At 44.4% G+C, this 13,893-nt stretch overlaps 1 protein-coding gene and 1 non-coding gene across 6 annotated transcripts in view; both read right to left on the reverse strand.

The window, feature by feature from the left end:
- Ttc3 (tetratricopeptide repeat domain 3) overlaps nucleotides 1-13,893 on the reverse strand; it is a 96,897-nt gene that overhangs the window by 23,987 nt on the left and 59,017 nt on the right. For 4 of the 5 annotated variants that reach the window (XM_040750424.1, XM_040750423.1, XM_013116169.3 and 1 more), the window contains 7 exons: nucleotides 13,623-13,759; nucleotides 11,464-11,790; nucleotides 9,109-9,360; nucleotides 7,315-7,361; nucleotides 6,603-6,659; nucleotides 5,426-5,496; nucleotides 900-1,064 (listed from right to left, as the gene is read on the reverse strand). In XM_040750424.1, the coding sequence (XP_040606358.1) occupies nucleotides 900-1,064; nucleotides 5,426-5,496; nucleotides 6,603-6,659; nucleotides 7,315-7,361; nucleotides 9,109-9,360; nucleotides 11,464-11,790; nucleotides 13,623-13,759 (1,056 nt within the window). The remainder of the gene's footprint in view (nucleotides 1-899; nucleotides 1,065-5,425; nucleotides 5,497-6,602; nucleotides 6,660-7,314; nucleotides 7,362-9,108; nucleotides 9,361-11,463; nucleotides 11,791-13,622; nucleotides 13,760-13,893) is intronic. The other variant, XM_013116168.3, reaches the window with a different exon arrangement.
- Nucleotides 12,073-12,233, reverse strand: LOC121142094. Its single transcript, XR_005879106.1, has one exon. It is a non-coding gene; the product is annotated as a U1 spliceosomal RNA (small nuclear RNA).

Raw genomic sequence — 13,893 nt, forward strand, 5'->3', positions numbered from 1 at the left:
ATATATGTAAAAATAGAAAAATCAAGAAAATTTTTTTAGAAAAATATTAGGAATGATAGTAACAAAAATGCCAAATGAGAAGTGGGGAAACAAAAAAACCTCAGTATCTCACTAACCTCAAACAAGTCATGCCCCCAAAATAAACTCAGAAAAAAACACTTAATTTGTATACAATAAACCCATTAAAACGCTTATCAGGAATATGCAATCCTTCAGAAGAACCGAACACATCACACCTGATCAATAATCCACTCTGTCCCAAGACCCAGGTTCACACTGAAGGATCTGAGACCTTGCTCAGTCTGACATCAGGTGTGAACTGAGATTGTTCACTCCAGCTCTGGGTCTATTTTGCTCAAAGAACTGGCTTCTTCCAATTAAATTTTGTATTTATTCTGTAACAGTCAAACCATAACTTGTACGCAAAGCATAGCAGACACCACTAAGACTATGGAGGACTCTGTGGGGGCGCTTGTGGTGACCTCGTTGGTGTGGTGAGGAGAACCCTCATGGGGAAGTGGATTACAGACACCCTGTGGGGCACGAGGAGCGACTTCCTGTGCTGTGAATGCACAGACAGATCTACCCACACACTTTCACTTCTCAAAACCCCAAGACCATGGATGAAAGTCTGGTTTACCAGTCCTATCAGCACAGTTTTAAAAGCAAAAATTATCAGTCTCAGGAGCTCAAATTGACAAACAAATTATGATCAGGACTCTGAATTTAGTAATTAAAAACCCTCAATAAACTTGGTGAAATACACGGCAAAGGTTGTGAACACACATCCCCCAGAGATGAGACAAACAGTAAGCACGTTAACAAGTGTAAAAGACACAAACAGCTTGGACCCTCACTTGGCAGCCCTGGAAGTAAGCCACGGGGATGAAGATACTCACTCATACAGCGTGGAGCACTTCTGTTTGGGGTTGATGTCCCACAGCTTCTTATTACGAACGACATACTCGCTGCTGTGCTGGTCATAAAGAGCTTCAAACTCCTCGACATCTTGGCGAAGGTGGTCAGGCACTGCAAACGGGCCTGCAGAATCCGAGTTGCGCCTGCTGGGTTAAAAACAATTTTATGAATAAACTTTTGGGAAGGAATATTTAATTGCAGGTGAAGATACCAGAACACAGGGAAAATCAAATATCCTACAGAAAACCATGTAATTTAAAAATGAAACAACCAAAATCACTTAGTAATCTCAGTTTTATGCTACAATTTATACCAAAGAATTTAATATAGAGCAGCTATAATTAACTGGGGGAGTTGGTTCAGTGGCAGAAAGCACTTGTTGATACTGCAGAGGACATGGTTCAGTTCCTGATAGCTGCAGGCACCAGTAATGCACAGATTGGTAAAACACTGACATAACAAATAAGTAAAACTTAAAACCCACTTACAGTCAAGAAACACTGAGCTTATATTCGAGTCAATTTTATTTACTAAGAGCATAGTTATTTTCAAACTCCACATTTAAAACAGAAAAATCAAGGGTAGGCATGGAGGTGTACGCCTTTAACCCCCAGTACTCAGGAGGCAGAGGCAGGGGAATCTCTGGGAGTTCAAAGCTATTCTGCAAGTTCCAGGACAGCCAGGACTATACAGAAAGGCCCTGTCCCAAAACAGAAAACAACAAAACAAAATCAATGCTGCATTAATTATAACTCATTGAAGAGTTAGAGACAAATGCACATAAAAATTTTAACTGCTACTCATTTAAGTTAAGAAAGGTTAAGAAGGGCTGGAGAGATGGTTAGAGGTTAAAAGCACCGACTGCTCTTCCAGAGGTCCTGAGTTCAATTCCCAGCAACCACATGGTGGCTCACAACCATCTACAATTCAATCTGGTGCCCTCTTCTGGCATGTAGGCAGAACATTGTATATGTAATAAATAAATAAATCTTAAAAAAAAGAAAGGTTAAGAAAAGTAAAAGTATTAATAAAAGCATTTCTAAAAGGTATGTTATAAGCCTGGTGGTGGTGGCACATGCCTTTAATCCCAGCATGCATGAGGTGGAGGCAGGAGGATCTCTGAGTTCAAAGCCAGCCTGGTCTACAGGGCGAGTTCCAGGGCAGCCAGGGATACAGAGTAATTCTGTCTCAAAGAAAAGAAAAGAAGAGAAAACCCCCAAAAGAGTGTAACAGCATCATGAAGAACAGGGGAAGCCCAGCAGCAATGCAGACCACACTCACCGGTGTGCACTGAGGCCTCACCCTGCAGTGGCCACCTTTGTGGTTAAGACAGCTAAGGGAGACAGGGAAGTCACAGAGAATGCCCCAGATTCCCCTCATCTGCTCCTCCAAAGCTAGAGCCTGAGCCTAAAAAGGCCCCTGAGAAGAAAGGGGTCCTGAGGGGGAAGGGGAGCTGGTGACTCTGCAGAGAACAGGGCAGAGCACTGAGAAGTGTGGACATTTCTGTTACAGTATGTTTCAGTGACTGTACAGTTTAAAGTATTTTTTTATTAAGAAAAAAATCTTATTTTACATATCAATCCACCCATTCCCTCTCCCTCCCATGCCACCCACCGGCCACCCCCTACCCATCCCCCATAAAGTATTTTATACCAAAACGTTTTACACTTGAGACAGGATCTCATAATGAAGCCCAGACTGACCTCTAACTTTCGGCCATCCTGCCTTAGCCTAAACACAGTTTAGGTATGAGCTACCATTACTCAAGGCTTTAACGAGACTCTTTAAATTTTATGTTTAATTTTGTTTTTTTGTTTTTCAAGACAGGTCTCTCTGTGTAGCCCTGGCTATCCTGGAACTCACTCTGTAGATCAGGCTGGCCTCAACTCTACTTGCCTCTGCCTCCTGAGGCCTGGACTAAAGGCGTGCAACCCAACACTCCTGGCTGGTTAACAAGTCTTGAAGCCATGCTGTTAATACGAGAACTCTACTGCTTCAGGAAAGAGTGTACGTCACTAACAGAGTGTCCCCAGAGCTGCATGGGTGTGGAACAGCTCACCTTCCCTGACAGTTCCAAGAGACCAAGATTCCCCAGGCTGAGAAACTCAGCCAGCCACCTTGGTGCAGCTTCCTTGGCATGTAAAAACGTAAGCTTCCCTGAACCAGAGACCTGTCAGGCCTGACCCCACACAACTAGTTTTGCCCATACGCCAGGCCACGTGGACCTTGTAGTGACATCAAGATGTCATCCTCAGAACAGCAGTGGTTCTTTTCTGAGACTGTAGGTTTTCAGATTTGTCACTCTGCTTTCATTTCATTTTCAGACTTGACTCATGAGAAGTCCTGCCAGCCATTCCTTATCCAGAGCACACAATGAGAACTGTGTGTGTGTGCATGCATGTGTGTGCATGCATGTGTATGTGCATGCATGTGTGTACCTGCCAGCCTTTCCTTATACAGACACACAACGAGAACTGTGCGTGTGCGTGTGTGTGTATGTGTGTGTGTATGCGCACATGTGTAAGACAGGGTCTAACTATGTAGCTCAGGATGGCCTTGAACTTACTTTGGTGTGTAGCTCAATCTAGCTTCAAATTCAGTCTCCTGATAGCCAAGACCACCATGTCGAGCTCACTTCATGGGTTTTACAACGGCTTTCTGATTTTCGCAGGCTCTCCCAGAAGGGGTTTAAGTTATAAATGTCCTTCCTGAAGCACAGCGATTGCTCATGAAAAGCATATTTAACGAAGCTGTGTGCATTCTGGTTCAGGAAGCAAGCGTGTATCAACACAGAGCCTATGTGAGCCACTGCCACTGCGGTGAAGACCAGCCCCATCGCTGTTCTGCAATCTGTTTGCTAGAGTATTTCCTTCCCTGTCAGCACCATCCTCTCTTTCCCCTTCAGTACTCTTCCCTCTAAAAGGGGCCTTTTGAGGCCTAGGGTCTGTCTTGTTTAGATTCTTAGCACTCTAAAAGGACATAACATCTTGAATGTGGCCTTGAAAACCAGAAAGTGTAGTTTAAATACTGGGTCTGCTATCTGGGGGCATTTTATACTTGAAGTCCCTCCTTCTACTAGGCCTCAGTGTCTTTATCTATCCACAAGGACACAGAACACTGCTGTCCCGTGGCAGATGAATGGATTAAATGAGTTCTATGTCTAAATCCCTGGAATAGAAACTGGTACATGCCAATGTCAGTAAAGGCCATGTTATGATCTAAATGTTTGTGACACCTCCCCCACACACCAAATTCTTACGTCGTAATTTAATCACCAACTAATAGTATTAGGATGCCGGGCCTTTTGGAAGTGATCAGGTCATGAGGCCATATGTCTGACTTGTATTAAGCTTAGGATGGTAGAAGCTACTTTACTCTTCCATTTGTGAGAACACAGGAAGATGGAGCCATTCATGTATGCACCAGGAAATGGACGGCCTCTTTGACACTAGGACTTCCGACTCCAGGACTGCGAGGAATGCTCCACCGTTTGTAAGCTATTCAGTGTGGGGTATATCGTTGTAGTAAATTTATGGTTTGTTTTTAATCAACTTAAAGATTCATGTTTATTAATGTTCTGCCAGCATACATACGTGCACCATGTATGTATGCTTGAAGTGAGAAGAGGGCTGCAAACCTCTTAGAGCTGGAGTATGGATGGTTGGGAGCCACCACGTGGGTGCTGAGAATCAAACCCAGGCCTCTGCGGGAGTAAGTGCTCTTAACCACTGAGCCAGCTTTCCAGCTCAGAAGTCTAGTTTTTTTTTTTTTTTTTTTTTACGAGTCAGGGTTTCTCTGTATTGTTTTGGAGGCTGTCGGTCCAGCCTGGCCTCGAACTCACAGAGATCCACCTGCCTCTGCCTCCCGAGTGCTGGGATTAAAGGTGTGCGCCACCACCGCCCGGCTAGAATTCTAGTTTTTAAGTACATCATTTTAGGGCATTTTGTCTTGACAGCCCAAACAGACCAAGACAGGTCCTTGTTAGTTCAGATTAAGACAATTCCCTCACCTTAAAAATGTCCTCATGCTTATTTATGCGGAAAGCGCTTTACCAACTGAGCCCCACTAATTGTGCAAAATAATGGGTTTCCAAATATGACATCCTCACACATTCTTGTCACATATTTTGTTTTATCTGTCTCAGTAATTATTTTACCTGAGTCTCTTCTTCGCCTATTCCTGTGACTTTAACACAGCTTGAATGAATTCTTAAGGCTGTAATTGTTAAACCCATGCCATTAACCCAAATAAGTTATCATGATAGATTTATATCTTTAAGAGAAGAAGGAATGAAGGAGGGAGGGAGGGACGGAAGGAAGGAAGGAGAGGAAGGGAGGGAAGGAAAGAGGGAGGGAGGGAGGAAGGAAGGAGGGAGGAAGGGAGGAAGGAAGGAGGGAGGGAGGGAGGGAGGGAGGGAAGGAAGGAAGGAGACGCCAGTGTACAGAAAGCCGGCCTGACTTTGAAGCGTGAACACTGGTGTGGTGCTGAGGTGAGCCGGCTTACTCACCCATGGTCTTCTGGGGTGACAGTCTCATTGCTTGCTGCTACCGATGTAGCTCCGGATCCCACTAACATTGGCTGATTTAATAGAAAGAAAAGAGACAATGATATTCCCACCCTAAAAAGTGAGACTCTACAGTAAATGATAAAAAAATATTCTATCTTCAAAATGGCACTGTTCTACTCTAAAGTTCCATAGAAGAAAAAAACTCACCTTTGAAATTAATGAGAATTTACATAAACACATGCATGCCAACTGTGAATTCTAAAAAACGAACTCAAAGTTTCTTATAAAAAGGAGACAGCATCATAATTTTGTCAGAAATAGACGGAAAATTAAAACTTAGGGTAGTTTCCAATGTTCCAAAACAATGTAACTGTGACTTTAAGTCAGTCACTAAAGCACCTGTTTTTCTCAAAGATGCAGGGCGAAGCCGTGTGGAACCCCAAGTTGTCGCGCCCCTTTCTAGCAGCTGCTCACCCCTTCTTCCCATCTCCCCTGCCCCTCCCTCTGTGCTGTGCCGCCACGAAGGCCTCCCCCAGCATCTGAATGAGGCTCTTTGGGCTCCAGGGCTTAGGACTGACGTGAATAGAAGGAGAGTGACAGCATCAGGATGGCTGGGATTCATCACTTCGACTGTTTCAGATAAACATCTGAACAGAAACAACTTTCATCGACGTTCTGAATACCATGAAGACAAACATTCTTTCTTATCTGCTCCTAATGCCCAGTCAAGTGGTATTATTAATAAGCATGTGCTAGCTAAGGATCCAGTCATTTCTTTTCTTTAAGTGCATGAATTCTGTGGGGTGTGTTGATGGGTTTTTGCAGGTGTCCAAGGACATATGTGTGCGTGCGTGTGTGCAGGCCACAGGTTGCCATCAGGTATCTTCACAGCCATTTCCCAGCGTCTCACTGGGCCTGGAGTACCCGGGGTAGACTGGACTGGCTGGCAGCAAGTTTTAGGGTACCAGCTGCACTGGGTGCTCACACAGGCGCTGGTAGCAAGACCTGTCTGACCCCAGAGCCCTCCTGCCTACTCTGTTCTACTGTCACCTTCATGGGGTCTCACGAGTGCTCATTCACACAAGGTTTCAAACTGCTCCAAGAGCTGTTTCTTTCTCACTAGCATAGCCAAGTCAGCTACTGGACACCAAAGATCTCGACAGAAGACTTTCCTTACCTTCGAATCTTTTGGCTTCTTTTTCTTGCCTTTGTTTTTTACCTTGATACAACCAAACTAAAAAATGAAAAAGAACATCAATGAATGCTCGAATAGTAGAATCGTAAATCTCAACGAAATACCCACACTCATTTCCCTCGACTAGCCATGTACTAAATAAATCTTAGTGTCACTACAGTGGAATGCACACACTGGCGTGCACCGCTCCAAGCACTATTGAGAAAAGGCTTAATGAGTGACACTTCATGTTACAACTAACATTAAACCGCCCCAACATTTTAACCTCCATTTCAACAGGGCTTATGTTACTTCAAATGAATAAGCAGATTTTTGGGAATTCTGAGGTAGACGATGACAGCATTTTACAGACACTCCTTAAAGCAGACGGCCAGAGGCTGGGTGGGACCACGAGGGAAGTGGCAAGTCACTAGGTAGCTGAGGACGCCCTTGGACATGTGGTCCTCCTGTTTCTCTTTCCTGAGTGCTGGCATTACAGGCCTGCCTCACCATGCCCCGTTACGCACGGCTGGGGATGCGGCTCAGGCCTGTGTACACGCTGGCCTCTTTACCAACTGAGCTACATTTGCATGGCTCTAACGGCAGATCCTCCGTGGGGTCTGCAATGTTAACTGTCAAGCAAGTAAGCACTGGCTTGGCCTCTCCTCTGCTCCTTTGTCTCCCGGAAGGAAAACCCTGGGATTCGAGGGCTTACCGGCACTTCATCGCTGTCTTGTTTCCGTAACACAGTACATCGGCTATCTGCAGGGAGAACAGAGGCCTCTGTGTGGTGACTCAGCCATCGCGCTTTTGAATTATTATTATCACAATTATCACATGCGAAAGCCTTACACAACCACCCTTGGGACTACCAGCATGGCCTGTGCTCTTTCTTCACTTGGCTCTGATAAAATTGAGTTTAAAAACCAAGATGAAAATAACTGACTAAGTGGGAAATCAACTACAGGGAGGCACGCAGCTTTAACCAAAGCCAGCACATTTTCAGGGCCTTCTTGGTGCCATCTATGCCAGGACACGGGAATACAGAGGTGCCTGGTGCCAATGAGCTCATGATCCGCTACCAAAACTAAATAAATAGATAAATGAATGAGTGAGTGAAAAAAGCAACAAAAAGGGTCTGGTCATTCAAGTGAAGGATGTGCTGGGACGGCGCAGGTGGTGGGGATGGGACTGCACCATGTAGGAGATGCCCAGCAAGTGTTCCCACGAGAGTCACTCGAGGCAGTATGACACGTGTAGAAACGTACAGGCCAGAGTCACCACTACTGTAATCATCTGATCATGGAAAAAACAAAAAAAACCAAAACAAAACAATGGAGGCCTTGGCCTACAGAACTGAGACGAATAGGAAAGGGCAGATCAAATGTAAGGTTTCTTTGGCCTGGTGACAAAGTATTTACAACAACAATAACAGAAAAAAGGAGAGCCAAGACTAATGCTAAGTTTCTTGATTACCACTTAGATCTATAACAATGTGCTCATCGATAAGAACATAAGATCAGGGAAGTGAGCTCAGCCATGTTTCTTCTAAGGGACTTTGGCTCTCTGTATAGACTTCCGGATGGAAGTATGCATGCCTAGTTCAGGACTGTCGAGGTTCCCAATTATCACTGGTGAAGACACTAAACATCCTGATATACAAGGCCAATGGATTTTGAAAAGTCTTAAAAAATACAATACTCCTTTTAAACAAGAATAGAAAAAAACCACAAATCCCTCAGGTGAGAAAGGGATGTGGAGTTCTCAGACTTGGTAAGACGGCCTCAGATGGCCTTCTGCCCCATGGGTGCAGGAGGAGAGCCACAGGCAGCAAGGTGTGCTGAGGGTCAGGTGCACTCGAGAGGTGTTGTGCGGCAGGCTTGTGAATGCAGCCACCTTCTGCTATTACAAGCACTGAACTAACGACAGTAAGCCAAGGCTATTAAATATGGCGTCCCTTGCAGTCTAGAAGGGGCATTCTTTTCAAAAATATCAAACACAAGTAAGCAGCTTGCACTGCACTGAACTCTGTGACACACGACAGTGCTACAAGGTCAGACCTCCTAATGCACACTCAAAAATAAAGAGCACAAAGCCGGAATGCTCGTGCCTGACAGTGTATAGACTCGGATGCCGAGAGAATGAAGCTACTACCACAGGATGGATGTCACACAGACAAAAGATGGGAAGTTAAAATTAATTTAGACTCTTGGTATTAGAATCTTTAAAACAGAATCACACAGATAAATCAGTTGATTACAATGAAGAAAGCCCAGGAGAAGCTAAATAAATTAGCTGCTCTCCAGTCTACTCTGACAAGTCTAACTATTGCATCCCCACCCAGTTGCTAAGCTCCACACACCTGTCCAATTCCACTCACACATCTGCAGCTCCCCTGAGACCATCCCTGTCCCAGAGACTTCACAGGAAGAATCAAAGCAGCCCTTATGTGAAGTCCTCCCTCCATTAAGTCTCTCAACCCCCCCAAGAAGACACACGCCTCACATACCCATCACATCAAAGAACTCATCGAGGGCGCCTTGCAAGCCTGGGAACTTGTCTCTGTGCTCCTCCAGCAGCCATATTAAGTAGCGGGCTTCCTTCATTGACGCTGGCTCACAGAAATAGTCGAGCTGCTTTCCTTCTATAGAATCCAGTTTATGACCGTATTTCTCATTCCAGAGGAAAGTCATGATGCTAAAATCAAGTTCCTTGAGAGAGGCTCCGTATCGAGTAAAAAATGGTCCTGTGGCATCTAAGCCTGCAACAGAACAAAGCCCACATCTCAGAAGCCAAAACTTCTTCAGTGAAATTCCCAACCATCACATCCTCTAGAAGTAGTTTTATTTACAGTCTGCTTACATATTCAGTGAAAATGTTTAAATACTTGATAAATTAGTCAAAACTACCGTGTATTTCACAAACAAGATTAAACAGAGATGATAATAAAACCCTTTAGTAGTTGAGGAAGGTGAGCCAAATGGTTCTATCATTAAAAGACAATGACACTACATTCCCTTAAAAATATACCACTCTTGACTAATTGTTGACTTTCATGTCTAATTGAATTGCTGAGATGTTACAATGTTTTCCTATAAGTATTCCACACCAACGAGATGTCAGCAATACCCAAATCCTCCCAAATGCCTTGAACAGAACTATGTTGTACAGACTCCTCCTCCACCCCACTCCACATCAGCGACGAGGAAGCCCACTCCTCACTATGGCAATACTCGGTCAGCTTCCCTTCATGCCTCATGGGTGCCCTCAGCATAGGCCTAGGTGTCAAGTCAGCAAGGCATCATTCCTTGAAATTATTCTGGTAGCTGTTTCCTCTGGTCAAGACACTTAGCTTACAGAAGTCACGTGACATGAGAAGTCTGCATGTTTAAACACAAGAATCCATGGCAACATAAACTATGCTGCCAATAGAAGTTTAAGAGAGCTGCCAAAGAGACTCACCTTCCCTGTCTAGTCTGACAGAACAAAGCGTGTGTCCCGCAGGTGCATGTGAGCAGACGACATCACCTCCCAATGCTAACTCCCTCTTGCAATCTATTTCTTCCTCCATCCCGTTTTTACTGATCAAATACATTGGCTCCTAAGTTAAACACGAGTGATTCCACTAAATGGACTTTCATGAGAAGGAAATAAAACTCCATGAACTGGAAAGTATTTCCTTTAAGAAGTAAATGTGTTTCAGTCCAGGTTAGAATAAAAGCTTAAGTTCACTTCGGAATTTAAAACTATGCTTACTGTCTCCAGAGTAAGCACGGACTACATCGAAAAGAGCTAAGTTTCCCTGCCAGTGAGGAACTGCAAACCTCAAACAATGCATTTAGAACAACAAAAAACAGTGGTTGGTCTTCTAGCTTCTGAAGCATAACCCAGATAAGACTACTTCTCCAACTCTTGAGTCTATCATCTGACAGACACCAATGACAATCCTATCGTTCACTAGGACAGGCAGGCCTCACCCCTGGACTGAGCTGAGAGGCAGTGTTCTCTTCTCTGAGGGCTCTTTCCTTCTCAAGTCTATCAACAGCTGCTGGCTGACCATGCATTGTGCCTGGCCAGTCACCATTCTCGCTGGCCTCACGAGGCCAAGAGCACCCTCACCCAGTGTTGAACAACCACGACATCTACGATCCTTGCGTGGGGAGGTTTCATCAATCTTTCCTTCTCCCAGTCAAATCAGCAAAGTCACAGCAGCATGAAAGTAGGTGCATAACTCTGCCATTCACAGTAGGCAAGTGCAGTCAATCCCCCCTGGTTCCTTGGCAATTAGCCCCGCCTACTGGTCCTTTTAAATCCTTTCTCATGGAAAAAATTTTCCGTTTTTATTTCTCAGATGCTGGCCTGAACAAATCCCTGCTGCCACTGTACTGACAGCAGACTGCATAGTACACTTTTGCACACATTTCCATCTATGTCTGCATAAATTCACACATTCACAAATAGTTCACATGATTAAGCCCGCCTTTCTTACTCTCATCTTTTGAAACACTATCAAAACCTGTCTATGGAGTAACCTAGAAGCACCTGTGTGGAGAAAGAATCTTTAACCACATAAAAACATAGTTGTGCATTTAAAACATCTCAAGTAGGCAGGATGTTGGTGGCGCACACCTTTAATACCAGCACTTGGGAGGCAGAGGCGGATCTCTGAGTTCAAGGTCAGCCCGGTCTACAGAGTGAGCTTCAGGACAGGCTCCAAAGCAATACAGAAAAACCCTCTCTCAAAACACCAAAAAAGACCCCCCAAAAAAAACATCATAAGTAGTTAGATGGCAAAGTAAAAAGAGCTCACAGGCTTGCATTTACCCTTCCCAACAGCAGCACTCTAGAATTTAAAGGTACGTACCAAAGCTATTAAGTCTCTGGATCCAGGGAGCCAACTTGGGGTCTATCTCTTTAAGCTCGCTCAACACATGCAGAAATACTCGTGTCTTCACTCTGTTGTTTTCCTGAACCAAGTGACGGATAACATAGTCTACTGCTTCATTGAGAAAATTTTTGCTGGAAAAACATGTTGTATAGTCTTCTGTGCTCAGAACCTTCCAGGAGAGCAGCTCTTTGAGAAGTGTGGAGGTATTCAATACCCCAGACTTAATCTTGTCAGCATTCTGCTTTATGCACTGCAGGATTCTGTCATCTAGAAATGGACAACTCTGAACGCTGTCTACGGTTTCTAGGAAAACAAAGGTTAAAGGGATAAGCAGGGTTAAGCTAACTTGCAACTATACAAAGAAGACAATGTGGCACACACAGCTGATTTCTGTTTTGTTTTTTTTTTGTTTTGTTTTGGAAACAGGGTTTCTCTGTAGCTTTGGAGGCTGTCCTGGCACTCGCTGGGTAGACCAGGCTGGCCTCGAACTCAGAGGGATCTGCCTGCCTGTGCCTCCCAAGTGCTGGGATTAAAGGTGTGAGCCACCAATGCCTGGCTTGTGTTTTTGTTGTTGTTTGTTTCTACAGGAGAGAATATGAGTGCAATCCCCACTACCACAAATCGTGCAGTCAGTTTTGCATTTGGGGAAACCAGAGGGATCGGCACACCCAGGGGCAATGTATGATAAGCCTTGCCCTGGAAAAACCAACTTTGTGATTTCGGGGTCTCCCCTGTAAGGCAAGGTCCGATTTCTGTTTGTACTGCCATAAACAACTTGGCAAACTTTAAATGTAGAATAGACACATTTACAATTTTACAGTAACCCTGAAAAGGCAGGAAACTTCAAATGAATTCAAGAGTTGAGAAAAAAGCTACTTGGGATGCTGGAGCATCAGGACCACAGGTTCAAGACCCACTGTGGACGCTAAGTTCTGCATCAGCAGTCACTGCCAAGCTAAGCAACTGAGTGAAACTGCCTCAGACAGACAGACTGACAGAGCTCAGCCCTGCTCACTGCACTTGCCAGGTACCTGGCTAAACCCACACACCCTGGACTCCCAGAGCAAATACTTCATGATCTTTTCACATTGCTTGTATACAGCATTTAAATCCCTATTTCCTCCAAAGCGGGCTCTCTTCTCTTAACTACTCTAACCCATTCTCACCAACTAAACATCAACGTAGTGTGCTTCGTCTAGGAGAGGCACACAAAGTTAACACACTGCTGAAAACAAATTCACAACCACAGACAATTTATTTACTTTTGAGGCATTTTCCAAATACTAGGCAGATGGGGAAAAAGAAAGAGCATATGGAAAATATTTCATTTGAGGGATATACAACACAAAACGAAGAACCACGATTTCAAATCAAAACTGAAAATGCTTGTGTGAGACATTCCTGTGCTGCTCAGGAATGAGAACATGAGCATCAACTGAAAGGTCGGATTGCCAAACCCTGACTTAAACAGCAGATGCTCAGAACCCAACAATACGTCACAGTGTTCCAGAAAACTAGGAACTTGGTTCAGGACACTGGAACTCAGATCCACTTGGCACACCTTACAGCGCCCGGTCACACATGATAAGAAGCAACTCAGCTATGTCGCCACCACCAGAGAAGTGGTTTGCTTAGAGCAAGCTCCCTGGGGTTTTGCTTTAGAGTAGGTGTGTTCCATACCAGAGTAACAGGCTGTATTTGGTTTCTGGTTTTGCTTTTTCGAGACAGGATTTCTCTGTGGCTTTGGAGACTGTCCTGGGAACTAGGTCTTGTAGACAGGCTGGTCTCGAACTCACAGAGATCTGCCTGCCCCTGCCTTCAGAATGCTGGGAGTAAAGGTGTGCGTCACCAACGCCCAGCTGGCTTTGCTTTTTCGAGGCACACACTCTTGCTGTGTATTCAAAGCCACCCTCAAAGTCATGGCAATCCTCCTGCCTTAGCTTCCTGAATTGTAGGATTGCAGGTGCAATCACCACATGGAGCTGGTAGAGGGCAGGATTAAGATACCATTGTAATGTTAACTGAAAGTGATACTCAATTCAGTAGTAAAAAGAGTATGAAAACATAAAATGAGTAATCCTATCTGTCCTCTGGGACAGGCATGTATTGTTTTCGTAAGGTGCACTTCTGAATACCTTCGGGCTCTTCGTTCTTGGGGGCGCTGCTCTCCTTTAAGTCCTCTTCCATTCTTTCCTGTGCTAACTTTTTGGCCTCTTGCTTCTGGATCTTCCTCTTCAATTTTTTGTCTTCTTTGAGTCTTAACTTCTCTAGGCTGATAGACATTTACAGTCAGTGACAATTTGTCTTTGATATAAAATAGGTTAAGGCGTTTTTTAAAAATTAGAACCTATTCTCCTACGATTTCTGTTCAACACAAAAACCTATTGATCTATAACATCAGTTCAG

The sequence above is a fragment of the Mesocricetus auratus genome, unplaced genomic scaffold, assembly GCF_017639785.1.
Source record: "Mesocricetus auratus isolate SY011 unplaced genomic scaffold, BCM_Maur_2.0 Super-Scaffold_100008, whole genome shotgun sequence".
NCBI classification, from domain to species: domain Eukaryota; kingdom Metazoa; phylum Chordata; class Mammalia; order Rodentia; family Cricetidae; genus Mesocricetus; species Mesocricetus auratus.